The 23703-nt window shown below is 41.5% G+C and overlaps 1 protein-coding gene across 1 annotated transcript in view; it reads left to right on the top strand.

Moving 5' to 3' along the window:
• The first annotated feature begins 4039 nt into the window (after positions 1 to 4039).
• The window catches only part of SVOPL (SVOP like), a 68678-nt gene continuing 49014 nt past the window's right edge, over positions 4040 to 23703 (top strand). The window contains exons 1-6 of the mRNA XM_043589676.1: positions 4040 to 4319; positions 4507 to 4598; positions 8648 to 8746; positions 17461 to 17532; positions 18510 to 18634; positions 21426 to 21489. Coding sequence (XP_043445611.1) covers positions 4238 to 4319; positions 4507 to 4598; positions 8648 to 8746; positions 17461 to 17532; positions 18510 to 18634; positions 21426 to 21489 — 534 coding nt within the window. The 5' untranslated portion in view covers positions 4040 to 4237. The remainder of the gene's footprint in view (positions 4320 to 4506; positions 4599 to 8647; positions 8747 to 17460; positions 17533 to 18509; positions 18635 to 21425; positions 21490 to 23703) is intronic.

Genomic DNA, 23703 nt, shown 5'->3' with positions numbered 1-23703 from the left:
GATATTTATGACCCCCAGAATGATCTAATCAGCTTAAAGCATATGAATTAAAACTTGCTCTGCTCAGTAAAAAACAGATTTCCTGTGTGTCTTTTCTTGCCACTCACTATGAAAAGGAGAATTGCTAGAGGTTGTTTTATTACTCTTCTAAAACATAAGCCTTTGTGATGGTTAAAATTGTAAAACATGTTTTGATTGCTATGAGAAGTCGTAAAACTTGACTCGTAGGAGAGATTAAGTGTTGATTGAAGATTGAAGATTGAGCTTATTGTTAAGCATTTTATTTGTAACTGAACTTAAAATGAACTTACTGGGGTTTAAAAGATTATTTTCCCACCCAACTAAATGGTTTTATTCTCTAAGACTATAAATGGCCTGAATCACTTTTGATTTTTAAGTCTGCTGCTATGATTTGCATTACTGTTTTTTAGAAAAAAAATGATGTGATTTGCATGCAATAAAACTAACCATTTTAAAGCATATAATTTAGTGAATTTTAGTACAGTCACAAGGTTGTACAATCATCACCACTATGCCATTCTCATGGAATGGTCTTGTTTTCAAATTTTGATTAAGTTAAATCTGTTACTTGTTCATCTTCCAAATTGTAAGTGTGTTAGTCATAGCCAATTTTTGATGTGTATAGAAGTCCTTTTTATAATCAAAAGAAGGGGATTTTTCCGCTTCATAAGTACTTCATTATAAAAGTTACCAGATAAAGAGCACTTCTCCAAAGGGTGTTTGGACAAAATCTGGAAAGGGAGCGGTAGTTTCAGAACAGTCTGTCTGAATGATTTTCAGGCTCTTACATGGGCTGAGAGGCCAATTATTTTTTACTTTTTCCACTGTGGGAAAGTAACAGCTTTTTGAACTTTTCATGTTTTCCTTTGAGAAAGAGGATTTCATGGACTTACTTCTGAGCATTATTGATCTCTCTCTCATCTGGGAATATTTGTGTCTCTGTGACAGCACTTTAGGAAAATAAATAATAGCTACATTACGGTATAGTTGTTTTGATGTGTATCTTTGGTGTCCCCAACTAGAATAAGGACTCCTTAGGGCAGAGAACATATCAGACCTTCTTTCAAGGTCTTCACAGGAGTCCATGCAATACAAGATACAGAGCTGGCCCTTAGCCAACTTAAATGACCTTGATGTGTGGCTATAAACTGGTTTGTGGCTAGTTCTTTATGTTGGGGAAAAAATACCTTGGTTTGAGTTCTGATCCTGCTATTTACTAGTGGTCTGACATTGGAAAAGTTATTTTAAAATCTTAGAACTTCACTTTTTGAACTATTTATTTTGAAAAATATTACACATCTTCAAAAGCAGATATTAAATGAACCCCAATGAACCAATCACCCTCCTTCAATAATTTTCCACATATGGCCATTCTTTATTCTTCTGTATGCCCATCTACTTCTTATGCACCCTCTCCCACCCTACCATTGAATTATTTTTTTTTTAATTTTTTTTTTCAATGTTTATTTATTTTTGGGACAGAGAGAGACAGAGCATGAACGGGGGAGGGGCAGAGAAAGAGGGAGACACAGCATCGGAAACAGGCTCCGAGCCATCAGCCCAGAGCCTGACGCGGGGCTCGAACTCACGGACCGCGAGATCGTGACCTGGCTGAAATCGGACGCTTAACCGACTGCGCCACCCAGGCGACCCTAAATTATTTTAAAACAAATCCCAGCCATCACATCATTTTGTCCCTAAATATTTAGTATACATATCCCTACGATGTAAGGATTCTTTTTTTCTGCCATAGCCATAAGATCATTGTCCCACCTAATGGTGTCATCAGAAATTCCTTAATATCATCCAACTTTCATGCTTGTTGACATTGCCTTAATTTTCCTCTCATCGCTTTTTCCTCTCATTCTCTTGGCTGTTGCTGTTTTATAGTCAGTTTATTTGACTGAGGATCCAGATAAGATCAACTCATTTATTTGGTTGATTTGTCACTTTTGTTTTAGTCTATAATTTCCCCTTTCCTCTTTTTAGCTTGCCATTTCTTCATTGAAGAAGTTAGGTCACTTATCTTATACAACTTCCCACATACTGGATTTTGTATTATCGCATCCACATGGTATGGTCTAATGAGCTTCTTCTTCATCTCCTGCATAAACTGGTAGAGCTAGAGGCTTGATCAGATTCTGGTTCAATTTCTTCTTAGGAGAGTACATCACAGGTGATGTTGTACATTTCCGTCCTATTGCATCTCATCAGGACCACGTGATATCTGACTGTCTCTCAGCAGCAGTAAGATTTTTCTGTTTTTTTTAAGTGTATTTATTTATTTTATCTGTGTGAAAGAGAGAGAGCTGGGGGAAGGGGGAGGCAGAGAGGGAAGAGAGAGAATCACGGAACCCAATACAGGGCTCCATCTCATGAACAGTGACATCATGACCTAAGTGGAAATCAAGAGTCCAATGCTTAACCAACAGAGACACCCAGGCACCCCAGCATTAAGATTTTTCCATGGCTACGGGTGTTATCAGTCTTATCTATCGCTTATCCATCTTTTCATCAGCCTTTCACCTAGTAATTTATCAGCCACTGGTAATCATTGCCTAGATCCATGATTTCACTGAGTTGTAAAATCATAACTTAATTCCATTCATCCTTTTTTTTTCTGCATGTATTAGGTAAAATTAAAAAAAAACAATTTTCTTTAACAAACTGTTTGGTTGTCTTGAAGTACAAACAACTTACACAAGAAAGACAAGACATTTACTAGTTTCCAGAATAATGAGTTGGTTTCTTAGTATCAAAGGTGATCTGTGAGATTTTCATTTTAGTGTTGCTGTGAACAATGGATTTTGATATCTTTGATGTGTTTCAATTCTTTGCAGTCATTATTCTTCTTGATGCTTAAATTGTCCCATCTTTGGCCCTTGGGAGCCTTTTCAAGTTGAATCTTGTAATCTTTTGTCACAGCCCCAGGAGTGTTTGATACCTTCCTTGCTGTCTGGTATGACAAGATGTTCCAGGCTCAATTTACACATTTCCTGTCCCAGATCCAGAATTAGCCATTTATCTAAGGCGCCAGGGTTTCTTTTAATGGGAAATAGGAAAGAAAACAATCTGGGCTCTAGGAGTGCTTATTAGTCATCTTTTCCAGGCTCTTCCAGTGGATAATATTAGGATATATATATATATATATATATGTATATATATATATATATCCTAATATTATTTTATATATATATATACACACATATACATATATATGTATTATATATATATATACATTATATATATATAATACATAATATATATATATAATACATAATATATATGTATATACATAATATATATATAATACATAATATATATATATAATACATAATATATATGTATTATATATATATATACACACATATACATATATATATATGTATATATATATACATATACATATATATATATATATACACACACACAAAATACATAGTGAATTCATATTGGTATTTCCAATTTAAAGTTAGGATTATAAGGTTTTTATATAACTTCTTTAATTTTTGTATCTTTTACACCAAAAGTCTTGGTTCCTAATAATATAATTACTACTTGCTTTCTCCTACAATACATACTAGTATCCAAATAAGGATTCCAGTATTATTAGTAACAATCTAATTACTGAGAACAGGTTAGGATTTCCATTTATCCCGCAAGGGATGTAGAGTTAAATTACCATGTCTTAAAGTCATTTGGAAAAGATTTCATTAAGTTGATAGTGAGCTTTCTTTGTTTTATTTTTCTTTTGATTTTTAGAGTTAAGAATCCTTTGGGCTAAATACATAAAGGGGGAGGGGGCTGACAAACAGAAGTGCTCCTGGGTTTCCAGCAGAATGAAATGAAAATGTTGCATAGAAAGCACACTATAAACCACGAGATCTATGGGAATGTAAAGCTCTGCCTACTGTGATTATTGCCCTGTGGCAAAGGCCATCTTCACTCCCAGTTAGAGGATGCTATTGTCCAAGTTGTTCAGAGCTCCCCTGGCCCCTGACTCAGGGTTGATTACTAGCCACTGGGGCCCAATAGTCTCCTTTGGCCATTTGACCTCTCCATGTCTCAGGCTTCTCATTTGGGGAGAAGTTAGAATACCTACCTCATAGATTTTCTGTGTGATTAAAGGCAAATGTGTACTCTATTACATATTTTTCTTCTTCCCTCTCCTGCTTCCATCAGGGAAGCTGTGTGGGAAATTTAGACCATTTAGAACATGGCAACCAAGCAGACAGAGCCGGTCACCGTCATTAGCCTCCAGAAGCTGAGCCTGGAGACTCCAGAGCCACAGCCAAAAGGTAAGAGGATCACGGAAGTCTCATATCCTGAAGCTGCTGCTTAATCCCCCCCAACCCCCCGTATTTACTAATTTTTATAAAAACAGACTGGTTTCTCAATATCTTCCTCCTCATTATTAGTGGCAATCCTCCACATACATTCTCTTTTCACAGAGGCTATTTCTCTCACTCTGCCCTTCCTTGTTAGAGTCAAAGACATTCACCGTGGAAGACGCCGTGGAGACCATTGGATTTGGACGATTCCACATTGCTTTGTTTCTGATCATGGGCAGCACTGGGGTAAGTGCTCCTTGGAGATCATTTGAGTCTCCAAAGCTAATACATTATTGGACACATAGAATCTTCACTGACCTCCAGGTCTGGAGTGTCCATTCAGGGAAGGGAGTGACGGGGAACAGGAATCCTGGGAGGTGGTTAATTCAAAAATAATTTTCATTATTTTGGTTTGGTCATGAGCAAATAAATTTCTGTGTCTTTATGTTCTGGGAATTCAATATTCATTTTTTTTTTAATGTTTATTTTTGAGAGAGAGAGGGAGAGAGAGAGAGCATGAGCAGTGGAGAGGCAGAGAGAGAGAGAGGGAGACACGGGACAGAAGCAGGCTCCAGGCTCTGAGCTGTCTGCACAGAGCCTGATCCAGAGCCCGAACCCACAAACTGTGAGATCATGACCTGAGCCGAAGTCAGACGCTCAACCCACTGAGCCACTCAGGCGCCCCTTTCAGTATTCACTTTTATTTATTTATTTTAAATGTTTATTTATTTTGAGAGAGAGCGGGTGTGTTTGTACTTGTGCGTGCATGCGTGCGTGCAAGCGCCAGCTGGGGAGGAGCAGAGAGAGAGGGAGAGAGAGAGAGAATCCCAAGTAGGCTCTGTGCTGTCAGCCCAGAGCTGGGCTCAAACTCACAAATCGTGAGATCATGACCCGAGCCGAAACCAAAAGTGGGATGCTTAACTGACTGAGCCACCCAGGTGCCCCTCAATATTCATTTTTTTTCAATGCTTTAAATCGCTTCCTTCTCTGCGAAGAGAGGAGAAAACTAATATCGTTCTAAGGAAAATTAGACACATGGTCCTCACATATTTTGTGCATAAGAATCCCATGGGACACCTGTTGTAATTACAGATTTCCAGAACCTTTAAGCGGCACTAATGCAGGTTTGCCATTTACCGTCAGCTATTATGAGGAAAGAAGAGAGACGTCTCAGCCCCAGGGCTTTTGCTGACAGTGAAACCACTACAGACAAAGATACTACTCCTTCTTTTTTTGTAGGTGCAGTGAGAATATGTCAGGAATATGATAATGACACTGAGACAGAATGGAAAATCTGAGGGAGGTGGTCCACATGACAGTGGCTTAAGGTGGGAGATAAAGATAGCCAAGAGACCAGTGAATAAATAATAGCCCTGACCCTCACTCTCTGCTAAGTGGTTTGAGAAAAACGTGGCACTTGACACGTTCTGAGGCATCACTCTAAAGCCCCACACTCCCAGGAGGCAGGTAGGTAAGGAAGGAGAGAAAGGCAAGACACGCCCTGGCCCCACTTTTATGATAACCAACAATACAATTTAGAGCATGTCTTCATCTATAAAGTAATATCTCACCTAGGCTCCAGAATGTTAAGATTCCATATTTCAAGGCATGAATGGGTATGAATGGCCGGGGTTTTATCCTAACTCTCCTCTACTTTCAACCAGAATATTTCTACTTCTGTTTTTCATATTTGGTTTCCAGTATGGTTTCACTACACGGTCCTCTTGGCTTAAATGCTGCTAAACTCTCTGCATCTTTTACCTTCAAATATGGCAAGAACCCTGTCTTTTCTTCCATAGCAGCAAGTGAAAAGGATATGCAGAATGTTTTTACCTTCCCAAATCAAACCATGTGTACAAAGAGACTGCATTTTTAGTGGTTATTATTTGCATTGGAAGGATGGTACTTGGGGGGATGGTGCCTGGGTGGCTCAGTTAGTTAAGCATCTGACCCTTGATTTTGGCTTCGGTCATGATCTCATGGATTGTGAGTTCGAGCCCTGTGTCAGGCTTTGGGCTGACAGTGCAGAGCCTGCTTGGGATTCTCTCTCTCCCTCTCTCTCTGCCCTCCTCTGCTCATTCTTTCTCTCAAAGTAAAAATAAACTTAAAAAAAAAAAAGAAAGATGGGGGCACCTGGGTGGCTCAGTTGGTTGAGCATCCATCTTCGGCTCGGGTCTCATCTCACGGTTTGTGAGTTCTAGCCCCACGTGGGGCTCTTTGCTGACAACTCAGAGCCTAGAGCCCACTTCGGATTCTGTATCTCCCTCTCTCTCTGCCCCTCCCCCACTCACACTCTGTGTGTGTGTCTCTCTCTCCCTCAGAAAATAAATAAACATTTAAAACACGAAAGATATTTGCTATTGTACTCCCTTCCTGAAGGATAGTTACCACCTCTATATAACTAATCCCTGATGTCCAGATCCAGATCCACATCTGTGGAGATTGTATGTCTATTGCCTATTTATACTTGATGTTGTTGTGAAATAGCTCCTGGTTTTCTTTAAGTGTTTTGTAAGTTGCTTCAGTTCTTCCCAACGCATCAAGATAGGAAGAGCTGTTTACCAGGTCTCTTCCTCCCTCCTTCCCCCCTCCCCCCCCTCTCTCTCACACACACACACACACACACACACACACACACACACACACAGAACTGTTTAATTGGGTGTTGTAACCAAATCCCTCCCCTGTTTTTAGGATGAGGCTGCTTTGGATGGATCTTCTCATCAGAATAGGTGTGCTGACAACGACGGGCATGGCTCCTCCGGGCCATGGTCTGTTAAAGTTCTTGGTCAGAGGCAGTGGGAGCAATAGTTGGGTTTCAGGGCCTCACATGACCAGGGTATATGTAATAGCATCACAGCAGCAGCACAGCCTCAGTCTGTGACCAGGCTTCCTGCATCCCAGTGTCCTCTGAGGTCTTCTAAGATCTTCTTTTTCTTTTCTTTTTTTTAAGGTTTATTTATTTTTGAGAGAGAGACAGAGCACAAGTGGGAAGGGGCAGAGAGAGAGGGAGACACAGAATCGGAAGCAGGCTCTAGATTCTGAGCTATCAGCACAGTTCCAGACATGGGACTTGAACCCATGGACTGTGATATCATGACCTGAGCCGAAGTCGGATGCACTACTGACGGGGACACCCAGGAGCCTTTAGATCTTCTTATGCAGTGCTGCTCCTTCATGCCCCCTTCCCTAGGTTCTTGCTGGTCCCTCTCCCTTAAGCCTCCTGTATCAGAATGATGCAGAGCTTTATCCCTTATTGACTTACTTTCTCCTAAGACCATTTAGAAGGGTAGAGTCCTGATTAATATTGACCCAACTGCTCTATATTACTGAGAGATGTATAATAAATCAAACATCCGTCAGAGGTTGCCATGCCATCTCTTATTTATTATACTTTTTGGGCTAAGACATACCCACTATCTGAACTCTAAGCATGACTGTAATACTCTCCAAGAAGAGACAAGCCTTAAGAATACCTTTCCAATTCCCATGTAATAGCTAACACCATTATACTTCGTTCATCCCAGACCTTCACGTTATAAATATGCAAATAGATCATAATACATAATCCACATTACTATCAACTCTTCCCTAGCATCTGCTTCTTCCTTTCCCTGGGAGATAAACTCACTCCATAACGGATTGCAAGAAATGAACAAAGGATGATACCCAAACTTCCTATTGAAAGAAATATTTAGTAGCACAGCGTACCGTAAGTCTGCTGAATAGACACTCTTTCCTGATGATGAGCTCATTGTTCTGTATGTGCTGCTTTACTCTCTTCTAGTTTTCATGAAGCCTGCCGTCTAAGCTTCTTGAGTTCAGAGACTAGTTCACAAATCCATCTGCAAAGGCTATGCCCTGAGACTTTCACAGTCATGAGTGTGAAGCAGCAAAGCTAGGTTGATGTAGATGCTGGTGATTAGCTAGATTCTCCCACTAGCTAAGTGGCTGCCCCCTCCCCACCCCAACACCCTCATAGTGCTGCCATGCAAATGCATAGATCAGCAACATCACAAAGAGATACGTGTCATAAATCTGTGGGAACCCTCTCAAATTGTTCAAATCATAGCTATTACATCCATGGAAGCCAGAGTTCTACTATACTTCTTTACCCAACTAGAAGGGCCGAGTGGGTTCACAATAGATGCTCCCTAAATGGGGGAAGGGGAAGGAGGAGGTTAGGATTAGAAGGATGGATGGACAGGCACACATGGGCAGAACTGATGAGAAACCAGACAGAATACTAAGAATGTAAGAATACTAAGACATGGAATTCTCTCTCCTTCTTTAAGGTTGCCGAGGCCATGGAGATCATGTTAATAGCGGTCGTGTCTCCTGTCATCCGCTGTGAATGGCAGCTGGAGAATTGGCAGGTGGCATTAGTGACCACGGTGAGTGCCTGCTTTGAATGAACCAACTGAGAACCTAGGATTTCTCTTCCCCTTCCCCCATCCTACAGGGCTGAGAACCAGAGGCTCCCTCCCTGCTTGGTGTGTTGGCTTCCAAAGCTCATGGGTTGTCAGGGTCAAACTACCATTTTAGGTCTTTCTCTGTTTTTTTTTTTCTCTCTTTTCCTGTAGGGAGCACAACCTTGAACTACTTATTTTCTAGCCTCTAGCAAGAGGTTAGACAAGACAAATGCAAATCAGAGAGAGTAGCCCTTAAGTCATGGATTAGTTATGGTTTGAGTCAGACTGCAAATTAGTTGAACTGTAGTCACTTAGGCAATCATCAGATCACCCTCACTGCAGTGAACTGTATTATGCATTCAACTTTCCTCAAAGATGATTATGAATAGCCTTATGAATTGCACCCCAAGGTTTGCTACAGAGGGAATTAAGGATATTATATATCATTCTTTCAAAACGTATTTATTAAGTGCCAATTGATTGCCAGCAGGCTGTGTGCAGGCATGAGTGTTGGAGGGAGTGCAGGCAGTTCCGTGTTGCTTGAATAGAAAGTCAGGAAGAGAGTGCAGTATGAGACAAGGCTGCAGAGACAGGTGGGGACCAGAAGCATCTTGGAGTCTGTGCATGGACTCCATTCTGGAGACTACTGTAGGCTCCTGTGCCCCAACTTGCATCAGCATGTACAAATTCTCCAAGCAAAAAATAGTTGGCCTATATGATAGTTTTTCAAATTACTGTTTTATGTAACAGGAATCAATTTCACCCAAACACATCATTGACTTCATAGTTGTCATGTGTTTCTCATTAAATGGATATTAAAGTATACTTCCCATCATGCACAGCTCTGGTAAATGTATTTCTTTTTTTTAATCTTGAAAGAGGTTCTTCATGCTTAAAAATGTTGGAGGCCACACTGTGGATGACAGGGAGCCATTCAGGGGCTTTAAGGAGGGACACACAGGGTTAGCTTTCCAAAAGCTCTGAGGAGATAAGGTTGGACGGTAGATAAGTTAGTGGTGGTAAAGCAGCAGAGTGAGTGGAGGTGAGGAAGCGTGTTCTGGAAGCATTTGAGAGGTCACATCAGCCAAGGAGGCAAAAGAAACAGAAGGTGAGAAGTGGAGAATTGACTTACTTGGGTATTGAAGCTGGTTTTCATGAAGGCAGGACTTAAGAGAGAACTCTGATGAGCCAGGTGATGAGATTCTCACTGAAATGGGAGTGTCAAGGGCAGGTGGCGGGTGATGGGTACGAGATACAGAGTCACATGGCAGAGTTCTTGAAAGAGGGTGAGGCTCTGTAAGAGGGTAAGAGTTACGGCCTGAAATTGGCCATGGAGAATGCTGGAAGTTATCCCCATCCCCCTCGCCTTCTGTGGGTTATGGGCAGAGAGCAGCTTTCGCTGCAGAAGACTTCTGGGGAAGGGCTGTCCCCTCCTCACACTTGGGAATTCTTGACCTGGGAATTCTTGTCTGTGTTGGGAACCAGGAACCTCCTTCCCACCTCAGGGACTGATCTGAGTTCTCTCAGATGACATATAATGTCCACCCAGTTGTATTTCTCTCTTTATCATGGAGGCCTCAGTCCTAGCAGCACATGTACAGATGTGCTTATTTTCTTACATCCATTTCCCTCTTTAAAGTTCCTTTTTAAATTTTGTTGCACTTGTTCCTTTTTTTTTTTTTTTAAGTTCTAGTACTTTGGTGGCATGTGGTTGGCTCAGTTGGTTGAACATCTGGCTCTTGGTTTCAGCTCAGTTCTGATCTCAGGATTTGGGTGATCGAGCCCTGCGTCAGGCTCTGTGCTGCCATTGAGGAGCTTGCTTGGAATTCTCTCTCTCCCTCTCTCTCTCTCTCTGTGCCCCCCCCCATTACATGCTCTGTCTCTCTCAAAATAAATAAACTTAAAAAATTTTCTAGTACTTTTTAGTCTGGAAAACCTCCAAAAGCATGGAGGTTAAAGAATACCCTACTAAAGAATGAATGGGTCAACCAGGCAATTAGGGAAGAAATTAAAAAAATATATGGAAACAAATGAAAATGAAAATACAACAATCCAAATGCTTTGGGATGCAGTGAAGGCAGTTCTGAGAGGAAACTACATTGCAATCCAGGCCTATCTCAAGAAACAGGAAAAATCCCAAATACAAAATCTAACAGCACACCTACAGAAACTAGAAGCAGAACAGCAAAGACATCCCAAACCCAGAATGAGAGAAATAATAAAGATCAGAGCAGAAATAAACAATCTAGGATCTAAAAAAACAAACAAACAAACAAACAAACAAAAAAACAGTAGAGCAGATCAATGAAACCATGACTTGGTTTTTTGAAAAAATAAATAAAATTGATAAACCTCTAGCTAGTCTTCTCAAAAAGAAAAGGGAGGTGACCCAAATAGGTCAAATCATGAATGAAAATGGAATTATTATAACCAATACCACAGAAATACAAGCAGTTATCAGGGAATATGATGGAAAATTATATGCCAACAAACTGGAAAACCTGGAAGAAATGGACAAATTCCTAAGCACCCACACACTTCCAAAACTCAAACAGGAAGAAATAGAAAATTTGAACAGACCCATACGTAGTGAAGAAATTGAATCAGTTATCAAAAATCCCCCAACAAATAAGAGTCCAGGACCAGATGGCTTCCCTGGAGAATTCTACCAGACATTTAAAGCAGAGATAATACCTATCCTTCTCAAGCTGTTCCAAAAAATAGAAAGGGAAGGAAAACTTCCAGGCTCATTCTATGAAGCCAGAATTACTTTGATTCCCAAACCAGACAGAGACTCAGCAAAAAAAGAGAACAACAGGCCAATATCCATGATGAATATGGATGCAAAACTTCTCAACAAGATACGAGCAAACCAAATTCAACAGCATATAAAAAGAATTATTCATCATGATCAAGTGGGATTCATTCCTGGGCTGCAGGGCTAGTTCAACATTCACAAATCAATCAATGTGATACATCACATTAATAAAAGAAAAGAAAAGAACCATATGATCCTGTCAATCAACGCAGAAAAAGCATTTGACAAAATTCAGCATTCTTTCCTAATAAAAACCCTCGAGAAAGTTGGGATAGAAGGAACATACTTAAACATCGTAAAAACCATTTATGAAAAGCCCACAGCTAATATCATCCTCAATGGGGAAAAACTGAGAGCTTTTTCCCTAAGATCAGGAACACGACAGGGATGTCCACTCTCACTGCTGTTGTTTAACATAGTGTTGGAAGTTCTAGCATCAGCAATCAGACAACAAAAGGAAATCAAAGGCATCAAAAGTGGCAAAGATGAAGTCAAGCTTTCACTTTTTGCAGATGACATGATATTATACATGGAAAACCTGATAGACTCCACCAAATGTCTGCTAGAACTGATACATGAATTCAGCAAAGTCGCAGGATACAAAATCAATGTACAGAAACCAGTTGCATTCTATACACTAGTAATGAAGCAACAGAAAAACAAATAAAGAAACTGATCCCATTCTCAATTGCACCAAGAATCATAAAATACCTAGGAATAAACCTAGCCAAAGATGTAAAAGATCTGTATGCTGAAAACTATAGAAAGCTTATGAAGGAAATTGAAGAAGATACAAAGAAATGGAAAAGCATTCTGTGCTCATGGATTGGAAGAATAAATATTGTTAAAATGTCAATACCACCCAAAGCAATCTACACATTCAGTGCCATCCCAGTCAAAATTGCACCAGCATTCTTCTCGAAGCTCAAAGAAGCAATCCTAAAATTTGTATGGAACCACAAAAGACTCTGAATAGCCAAAGTAATATTGGAGAAGAAAACTGAAGCGGGAGGCATCACAATCCCAGACTTTAGCCTCTACTACAAAGCTGTAAGCACCAAGACAGCATGGTATTGGCACAAAAACAGACACATAGATCAATGGAATAGCATAGAGACTCCAGAATTGGACCCACAAAAGTATGGCCAACTAATCTTTGACAAAGCAGGAAAGAATATCCAATGGAAAAAAGACAGTCTCTTTAACAAATGGTGCTGGGAGAACTGGACAGCAACATGAAGAAGGTTGAAACTAGACCACTTCTCACACCATTCACAAAAATAAGCTCAAAATGGATGTAGGACCTGAATGTGAGACAGGAAACCATCAAGAGTCTAGAGGAGAAAGCAGGAAAAAACCTCTCTGACCTCAGCCGTAGCAATTTCTTACTTGACACAACCCCAAAGGCAAGGGAATTAAAAGCAATTTCTTACTTGGCACATCCCCAATAGTTCATTGGGACCTCATGAACATAAAAATTTTCTGCACTGCAAAGGAAACAATCAGCAAAACTAAAAGGCAACCGAAGGAATGGGAAAAGATATTTGCAAATGACATATCGGACAAAGGGCTAGTATCTAAAATCTGTAAAGAACTCACCAAACTCCACACCCGAAAAACAAATAATCCATGAAGAAATGCGCAGAAGACATGAATAGACACTTCTCTAAAGAAGACATCCAGAGGGCCAACAGGCACTTGAAAAGATGCTCAACGTCACTCCTCATCAGGGAAATACAAATCAAAAACACACTGAGATACCACCTCACGCCAGTCAGAGTGGCTAAAATGAACAAATCAGGAGACTATAGATGCTGGCGAGGATGTGGAGAAAGGGGAAACTTCTTGCACTGCTGGTGGGAATGCAAACTGGTGCAGTCGCTCTGGAAAACACTGTGGAGGTTCCTCAAAAAATTAAAAATAGATCTACCCTATGACCCAGCAGTAGCACTGCTAGGAATTTCCCCAAGGGATACAGGAGTACTGATGCATAGGGGCACTTGTACCCCAATGTTTATAGCAGCACTTTCAACAATAGCCAAATTATGGAAAGAGCCTAAATGTCCATCAACTGATGAATGCATAAAGAAACTGTGGTTTATATACACAATGGAATACTAGTTGGCAATGAGAAAGAATGAAATATGGCCTTTTGTAGCAACGTGGATGGAACTGGTGACTATTATGCTAAGTGAAATAAGTCAGGCAGAGAACGACAGATACCATATGTTTTCACTCTTATGTGGATCCTGAGAAACTTAACAGAAGACCGGGGGGAGATGAAGGGGGGAAAAAGTTACAGAGAGGGAAGAAGGCAAACCATAAGAGACTCTTAAATACTGAGAATAAACTGAGGGCTGATGGGGAGTGGGAGAGAGGGGAAGGTGGGTGATGGGCTTTGAAGGGGGCCCCTGCTGGGAGGAGCACTGGGTGCTATATGGAAACCAATTTGACAAATTGTATGTATATATATATATATATATACATATATATATATATATATATAATTTTCTATTACATTTTTTTAAGTTTATTTATTTATTTTGAGAGAGAGAGAGAGAGAGAGCGAGAGAGTACCAGCAGGGAAGGGCCAGAGAGAGAGGGAGAGAGACAGAATCCCAAGCAGTTTCCACCAACCGTGAGATCATGACCTGAGCTGAAGTCAAGAGTCAACCGCTTAACTGACTGAGCCACCCAGACACCCCTGAAGTTCTACTACTTTTAGAAAAGGGAAGGGGTATAAATAAAAATAGCTGAAGACCTTACCTGGGCTTGTGATTAAGCGACTCAGCCATTTTTCATTTTCTTCTATGTACAAAAGTTAGTTGCAATTTTGAGAGCATTGCTTGTCGATCCTGGACCCGTAGAGTGACTGTTGTAAGGTTTCGTGTAATGATAGCTGCACCACGCCCCGGCTGGTTTTGTGGCCACACACGTCTTGATTCCCGAGGATGCTGGGAGATCCAGCTGCGGTATTTGCGTCTGTCACCTCACGAAACTATATTACATGGTTCGCTTTTGACACTTACAACTGACATTTTACCGGTTGGGTTTATGTTCCCGGTGGCATCTAAGGAGGCTCCCTAACATCAGCTGTAACACGACTTCCTTGTTAGGTGGGTCCCCTCTCCAAGAACTGTCCTCTAGGGAATTCAAGTCCCCCCTGATGAGACCATTTCTTGCTCAGAGTTCCTGGCCAACTACCTTTCTTTAGTGTCTGTCATCCTGGCTGTGAGTCCCATCCACCGTGGGCAACTGTGCTCTGGGCTCACTGACCACAGCCTTGCTTACAAGGAGGGGCCCAGACTGATTCAGCCAAGTGGCCACATGTTCACCATCTCCCAGGCTTCCCTTTCCCCAACCCCAACACCACCTTCTGGTCAGCCTGGCCCGAGAAGTTAATTGTAAAACCTTGAGGAAGGTGGATGAATTACGGTTCCTCGTGTTTTGTGACTGAAGAAACAAAACTTCATGGGGTGTGTGAAACAGAAATAGAAGAGTCTTTTCTATGCTAGAAATAAGGGCCTGCAGAAAAGGCAGACCCCTTGGAAGAGAGGGGGGAGAGGCAGGGAGAAAGAGACAGAGTTTTGTGTCTTCAAGCCTCTGTGTGCTTTTCCAACAGGATCAGCGTTCACAAGCTTTGGGGTTCACACAGGCTTTGAGTCAAGGTTTGTGCTCCAGATATGCTTAAAAATAAACAACTCAGCCTTAGGAAAGTCATTTCTTTACCCTGAATGGAAAGAAAACAGGAAAGAAAAAAAAAGACAACTGCCACTGATGGGAGAGAACAGAGGAAACTTTAAATTTAATCTTATTTGACTCTTTCCTTCACCTTTATTAGTTAATTAAATTTAATCTGGTTGTAACTTAGATGCAACATAACACCTCAATGAACAAAAATGTTTTAAATCCAAAGAGCCACTTTCCTCTCTGCCCTGGGTGGTTTGTGTATGACTTCCTTTTATTCAAGTGTGGTCAAGTCTTCTTCCTTCTTGGAGGGAGTTTGATAACTCCATGATAGAAACTGCTTAATTTCAGGGATACCCAAATTTTGAGATTCGCCAACTGATATGATTTTTTTTTGTACTTTTCACACCCAGCACAGAGCCCAATGCAGGACTTGAACTCAGGATCTGAGATCAGGACCTGAGCTGAGATCAAGAGTTGATGCTTAACTGACTAAGCCACCAGGCACCCCACTGACATGATTTTTTTCTTAAGTTTGCAAAAAATTAATTTTTTTTTATTTTTGAGAGAGAGGGGGGAGGCAGAGAGAGGGAGGGAGAGGATCCCAAATAGGCTCCACACTGTCAGCACGGAGCCTGATGTGGGACTTGAACTCATGAACTATGAGATCATGACCTGAGCTGAAACCAAGAGTCAGATACTTAACCAACTGAGCCACCCATGTGCCCCTGATATAATTATTTTTTAACTGGTATAATTTTTTTTTTAACCGAGTGGCTGACATAGGGTTGACATTAATACACACACACACGCACATATACACACACACACATATTTGATAATTGATAATTAAGGTCATTAGACAATGAGAAAGAGGTAAAAAATCTTGCTGTCAGCTATCATCTTTCAAAAAAAAGTGCATATTGGGGCGCCTGGGTGGCTCAGTTGGTTGAGTGTCCGACTTCAGCTCAGGTCATGATCTCACAGTCCATGATTTCGAGCCCCGTGTCAGGCTCTGTGCTGACTGCTCAGAGCCTGGAGCCTGTTTCAGATTCTGTGTCTCCTCCTCTCTCTGCCCCTCCCATGCTCATGCTCTATCTCTCTCTGTCTCTCAATAATAAATAAATGTTAAGAAAAAAAAATTTAAAAGAAAAAGTGCACATTAATACCAACAATCAGAAAGAAAATATTCCAGAATAAAAAGTCTTGGCATTTAGAAAGCACTGACTTCTTCCCTCCCCCCCCCCCCCCACCCCTGCTTCTATCCTGGAAAGTACAGTGCACAGAGGAAAAACATGGCTTTGTGTTCAAGAATAGATATGGGTTGTTGTTTTCTTTTTTAATATAGTTCCCAGTGGAAGAAATGTGTTTGAGTCTTTCTTAAGATGAGTAGGGAAGGGAGAAAGAAAGAAAGCAAAGCAGGCAGAGAGAAACAGCTCTCTTATTGAAAAAGTCTTAGAAATGCAAGCTAACACCTTTCCTTTGATTACCCTAGAGGCAATCAGTCCGAGATCTTACTAGGAAGGAAAGCTAGTGAAGCCTGGAACTGCTTGAAAGAAGAAAAATAAGTAGCCTAAAGGCACAGACATCAGATCACAGCTCAGGCTGAGTTAAAATGCTGGTAATCATATCTAGCTTCTTGAATTTTATCAGTGTAGGACAAGCCATTGTGAGAGCAAGTGAGGAAAAGAAATAGATTTGTATTAGTTTTGAAGAGTGTTTCTAAATGATTCTTTTGGTGTTTGTTTAAAGTTTCTGTTTACCTGTGAGAACACAAAGGAAAATTGCTTCTAGAAGTCTCAACAACTTACGTGTGGAATAAGGCAGGTCATGAATGACTGGAGTTTGTTTTTTTAATTCTTAAAATGGAAATTCACGATGATACATCTGAGTAGAATGAGGCCAGTGCCATCATCTTGGATCAGAGGGGAAGCAGTGACCTGTTCCTTCGACTCCTGTTTCCACCTGGAGGCAGTGTCTCCAGGTGTGGGGTGAGCCAAGGGGAGACGTCAGCCTCGGGAGCCCTGAACATGTTAACCAGAGACAGGAAAGTTTTGTGAACACACATTCTTCACTTTCCTTCACCTTCACACGTGTCCAGTCGACTTTTCGTTAAAATGGAGGAATGGGAAACGGAGTAAGCAGCATATTAGCCTGCCCACAGGATAATTTTTTCTCACTCCACCTCCAGATGGTGTTTTTTGGCTACATGGTATTCAGCATCCTCTTTGGCCTTCTGGCTGACAGATATGGCCGCTGGAAGGTAGGTTGGCCTTGAAGAAGGATTTGTAATTCTCTTTTATGTTTTCCTTTGTGATGATGTCACCACTGCTTCTCTCTCTCTTTTTAAAAAAATATTTATTTTGGGAAAGAGAGAGAGAGTGTGTGTGTGGGGGGGGGGGGGACAGAGAAAGAGGGAGAGAGAATCCTAAGCTCAAACTCAGAAACTATGAAATCATGATCTGAGCTGAAACCAAGAGTTGGATGCTTTCCTGACTGAACCACCCAGGCGCCCCTGATCATTTTCATTCCAGAAATCTAGCCTGTTTGGATCACCAGAGAACCACAGAGATTTATGCACAGACATTGTCACAGCCAATTGTAATAGTGAGAAAAACCTCAGCATTAAACTATAGGGGACGGGTTTATGCATTGTATTATGTATTCTAGTCCTTTCCATTGGAATATTTTGCAGCCATTAAAAATATTTTTTCCCTTTCAAACAGGGAAAATAGAATAAAAACATGTTGACAGTATTTTCTTTGGGTTGGGGAGTCAAGCAAGTCAAGCAAGATTTAAATATTTTGTTTTTCTCTTTTTCTTCCATATTCTCTACTGTGAATTTGTACTATTCTTAAAGTACGAAGAAAAAGAGAAAAAGCAATTACTTAAAATTTTCTCCTCATGCCCCTTCCAAGACCGTGCTTCACGGTGCTCTAGCGAGGGCAATTTTTTGCACCCTGATTTCCAAGTTTAGGCTCCTGTCACCTGTCAGGGTGGAGGCAGTTGGGCAGTTTTGACACATGGTGTAAATTTGGAACGCCTGGGCTTTCAGGCACTGCAGTGGCACTGTTTGTGTCGCTTGAAGATCCGGAGAGATTGGTGATCTGCCTGTGCATTAGCTGCTCAGAGAAGCAAGCGTCCGGATGGAAATTACGAAATCACCTTCGGAAGTTAAATTTTCTCCTGTGCCTTCCTTTGACGCAGGCCCCATTAATAAGTCTCCTTTTGTTGCTTTAGATTTTGCTCATCTCGTTCCTGTGGGGAGCCTACTTCTCCTTGCTGACCTCTTTCTCTCCCTCGTACATCTGGTTTGTCTTCCTGCGGACAATGGTGGGCTGTGGTGTGTCTGGCCATGCACAAGGGTAAAGACTTCACCTGGGGATGCTTGAGAAGAGGATGTGTACACCCCCAGATACTTACACACACTCTGTGGTCAATGGGTCAATAGCATCAATAAGTTGCAGATGGATAAGACCCCACTTGGGCTAATTTTTCAGCGAATGACTGGTTGATTGATTGATTGAAGTGATGGCTGCTAAGAGCTATTTGCTCATTAAATGACGTTTGTTTGATGGTGAGGCCAGCAGAGTGCACTAGATTGAACGTGTGTCAACTTTTCCATCCCTAAGGCTGATCTTTATCTCGTTAGACAAAATGGTAGGCAGACGTGCCATATGAGGTAGGAAACAAACGCAATCTATTCATTTCTTGAGGATTTGTTGCAAGAGTTTTGTTTGATCAGAAGCCCCTTTCACATTTAGGAGTCACTGTGTGTGTGTGTGTGTGTGTTTCAATGTTTATTTATTTTTGAGAGAGAGAGACAGAGTGCAAGTGGGGAGTGCAGAGAGAGAGAGAGAGGGAAACACAGAACCCAAAGCAGGCTCCAGGCTCCAGGCTCCAGGCTCCTAGCTGTCAGCACAGAGCCCGATGCGGGGCTCAAACTCACCAACCTTGAGATCATGACTGGAGACGAAGTTGGACGCTTAACCAACTGAGCCACCCAGGCGCCCCTAGGAGTCACTGTTTTAAAGTGCCCTTGCCCTGTGACGGAAGACTGTGTCTAAGTGCATTTGCAAAGCAGAGGGGGAATCCTGAACCAGATTGTGGCTGCTTGTCCTCATCTGCCCCGGGATAAGTCTTCCGGGCCTGGGTGTGGGAAAGGTGTTCCATTGAATGTTCAGCAACTTGGAGCCTCCCTTAAATTAACAGGGCCCCTCAGGCTACTCTCTCCTGGGTGCCTTGGAGCAAGTTACCCTTAGAATATATTAGGAGATATCAAAGCACCTAATTATTACCTTAATGTGTTGAGGAAAGACTATTCTTCCCTGGGGCATAAATTAAGACCCACTCTGAGCTTTGGAGCCCTACAGGAGTAGAAGTGAGCTGGGAGTTTAAAACATCCCTCAGGAAGGAGCAATAAAGCTACCAAGAAAGCCCAAACCCTGGTTAATAACCGCAACAGAGAAGAGCAATTAGAAAACTGATGGAATATGATTCTCTTTATTTGTCTATACCCAAAATTAATATGTACTTTATTAGAAACCAGTGCTTTGACGGTCATCATGTGTTGTGGTAACTATTTACTTCCTTTCAGGTGTATTTTAATTTCCCAAGTGTGTTTTAGAAAAGGGAATCAGGCTTGGCAAAACATTTTGCCAACTTTGCGGCATGGTGGGGGGAGGGGAGTGGCGGTGCAAAAAAAATGAGGCTTATCTCTCTTAAATGGTAGAAGGCTTAAAATAATTTCGGGAATAAGCATGTCAACAGAGGAGCAGCTGTAAGTTTCTTCTCCTTCTCTTATGTGGATATTGGCCCTGTTAGCAATTATACAGCAAAACATAATTGTTGAGGAGAAACTTCTGTTTTCCTTTACACGCTCACACTCAATACTTCTGACATCTGCACTTCTGACACTAAGTGTGTGGGTTATTTACACACCAACCAGTTTTTCAACACCAGCCGGCTGGTATACAGTTCGATTCAATTCTGACCCTAACTGGATCTGAACCTGATCCTACAAGTGTAGGGCTCAGTCCCGTGAGGCTGTCACCCATCTCAGACACCAATCACAAGTAGTAGGTCCCCAGGTTCTCCACAATTTCTGTCCAACTTGTTACAAATTGGAAGTTGCCACAAATTGTTCCTCGGACGCACTAATTTGGTAGAGAAGCTCGCAGAACCCCGGAAAACAGTTTACTTCCTATTGCAGTTTTATTACAAAGGAGATTTTAGAAGAAACAGATGAACAGCCAGATGAAGAGATGGACAGAGGGCAAGGTCTGGAAGGGTCCTGAGAGCGGAGCTTCTGTCCCTGTGGAGTTTCTGGCACACCCACCCACCCGACCCAGCCCATAGATGTGTTCACCCGCCTGGCAACTCTCTGAACCTTGTGTGTTAGGGATTTTTATGGAGGCTTCGTTCGGGAGGCATGACTGATTATCAGCTCATTTTCCACCACCCCCCCTCTCTCCAGAGGATGGGTGACAGGGCTGAAAGACCCAAGGTTCTAATCACGTCTTGGTCTTTTATGACCAGCCACCATTCAGGAGCTCACCAAGAGCCATCTCATTAGAACAAATGATGCTCCTTTGGATCAGGGAATTCCAAGGATTCTCAGTGTTCTGTGTCAGAAACCAGAGTCAAAGACCAAATATTAGCAGGAACTGGGAGCTATATATATGCATACACACACACACATATGTATATACGTATATATATATATATATATACACACATGTGTATATGTACGTATATATATGTATATATATACATACGTATACGTATGTGTATATATATACGTATATATATACACATGTATATGTATATATACATATACACACATGTGTGTGTATATATATATGTATGTGTGTGTATATATATGTATGTGTGTGTATATATATATATATATATATGCCATTGCTCTGTGACTAAAGACTAAGTGCATTTGCAAAGCAGAGAGAGACCACTGAAAGAGATTGTTATGTATGTATAACAATATATGGTTACATATTATATATAAAAATATATTTCTTGCCACTTCATAATGGTGAAGTCTACATTTGCACCTCTGTGACAAGAAAAGTTATGATTTTTTTTAAGTTATTTGCTTTGATAAAAACAAAATTATTTTGTTTCACCTCCCTTCCTGTTTAGGCTAATCATAAAGACTGAATTTTTGCCTACAAAATATCGAGGCTATATGCTCCCCTTGTCTCAGGTAAGGTAAAAAAGGAAATCTACTCAGTCTTCGGTCTTCGGATCCTAAAGGATACGATGTACATGGTTTTTCTTCTGGCCGATCGATTGTTGATTATTTGATCAGCACACTGCCGATTTCTTGGTTTGAACTGGTGAGCACTGGGAATGTTTGATGCTGGAGGTCCTAGTCTGAGGTGCTCTGAGCCCTGGCTTCAGGGGAATGAGAGAAGCCCAGGAATGCATCTGGGATGGACTTCCTCTTCCCACTGAGTGGGAGCGGGGGGGCGGTGGGGAGGACACAGCTACCCCTTTTTGGGCATCCCATCTGCTCTCCAGGGTTACTGGTATCTGCCAGGCCATAATTGGCCCCCGCCTGTGGGGACATGCCATAAGTGCCTCGTCCGGCTGGGCCATCTATCCAGGGGAGAAGACTGGGATGCTTCCAAGCCTTCCCCAGGCTCCACTGACCCCTGAGGAGAGGTTTTGCATCCAGAGGCCAAGTCAACGAATCTAGATGCCCTTGGACCATCTCTGATGCTATCACTATCCAGAAGCCCTGACTTTCAGGCAATCCAGGAAAGAGACATCTCGTCTCACTGAAACATATTTGACAATAAAAAAAGCAGTAGGAGAATATTTTAAAATTTATTTTAGGGGCACCCGGGTGGCTCAGTTGGTTAAGTGTCCGACTCTTGATCTCAGCTCAGGTCTTGATCTTAGGGTCATGAGTTCAAACTCCATGTTGGGCACTGTGCTGGGCATGAAGCCTACTTTAAAAAAAAAAATAATAATAGAGGCACCTGAATGGCTTAGTGGGTTAAGCATCCAACTTCTGCTCAGGTCATGATGTCACGGCTCATGAGTTCAAGCCCCGTGTCAGGCTCTGTGCTGACAGCTCAGAGCCTGGAGCCTGCTTTGGACTCTGTGCCTCCCTCTCTCTGTGCCCTTCCTCTGCTCGTGCTCTGTCTCTCTCTCTCTGTCTCAAAAATAAATAAACATTAATAATAATAATAAATAAAATTTATTTCAAATTTTTCCAACACTAAATTTAGGCAACCAAAAATACAAAAGAACATAACAAACACTGCTGTGCTAACTCTTTACAGCTACCCCTTTTTGGGCATCCCATCTGCTCTCCAGGGTTAGTGGTAGCTGCCAGACTTTCTTCTGATCTTGGTTAAACTGAATGCACACACTTTTGATACTTAGCATTTGGATTTTACACTTAACGTTATTTAATGGGCTAGTCCTGCTCAAGCTTATCTGTGGACATTTTCTCTTTTGCCTGCCATTCATTCATCGGCATGCTTGCTCGTTAGGTCTTCTCCTTGCTCATCTTACTTTCCTGCTCTCCTTGGGTCATCTAATTAATTCCAGTGTTTTTAGCTATCTATATTTGTAAACACCAAAAATCTTTATCTACAACCAAGAGCATGTCCTTGAACTTCAGAAGCAGGTAGCCAACAGACTACTTGACAGTCACTTGACTATCATATAGGCTCCACAAATATAATATGGATAGATTTCACCTCTTCATGTTCCCCTGAAACCTCTTATTTCCATGTTCCCACTGTATCAGGGATGCAAACTCAAGAACCAACACCGACCCCTCCTGTCCCATCACCCCCCGCCCATTCAATCTGTCACCAAGCCCTGCTGATTCATTCCTTATTGATGGGCCCTCAGTTGCATTGTCCTATCAGCAGACCCTGTCACCTTTACCTCTAATATCTGTGCCGAATCTTCATCTTTTAAATTTTTTGCCATGTTGCTACTAAAATCCTTTACAGTGCCGCATCACCTGTGATCTGGTCCACTGCAACAGCTTATTACCCCTAGTCTTGTTTGTTGCCTCTTCAGAAAGTTCATCCCTCAGCACTCAAGTCACACTCCCGGACATTTCTCTCTCTCTCTCTCTCTCTCTTTTTTTTGTTTCATAGTCCTTAGCACTTTCTGAAATACTCTTGTTCATGTTTTATAATAGAAGTCTTTCGTGATAAAATAATCATCCCTTAATTAGTCTCCCCCAAAGGGCCTTTTTTTTTTATATCATCTTCTCTCCACCTCTGTGAGGTGGAGTTGGGTTGTCATTTAGTCTCTATCTTCCAGCAGGGAGATAATGCTCGGGCTAATACTTGGAATTGTTCTAATTCCCAAACCCATGGAGCCTGGCCATAATTGGCTGCCATGTTATTTGTTGATGTGAAATTATCTTCAAGATACATTTTTCAGT

Source organism: Prionailurus bengalensis, chromosome A2, assembly GCF_016509475.1.
Source record: "Prionailurus bengalensis isolate Pbe53 chromosome A2, Fcat_Pben_1.1_paternal_pri, whole genome shotgun sequence".
NCBI classification, from domain to species: Eukaryota; Metazoa; Chordata; class Mammalia; order Carnivora; family Felidae; genus Prionailurus; species Prionailurus bengalensis.
This window is presented reverse-complemented; position numbering and strand designations above follow the sequence as displayed.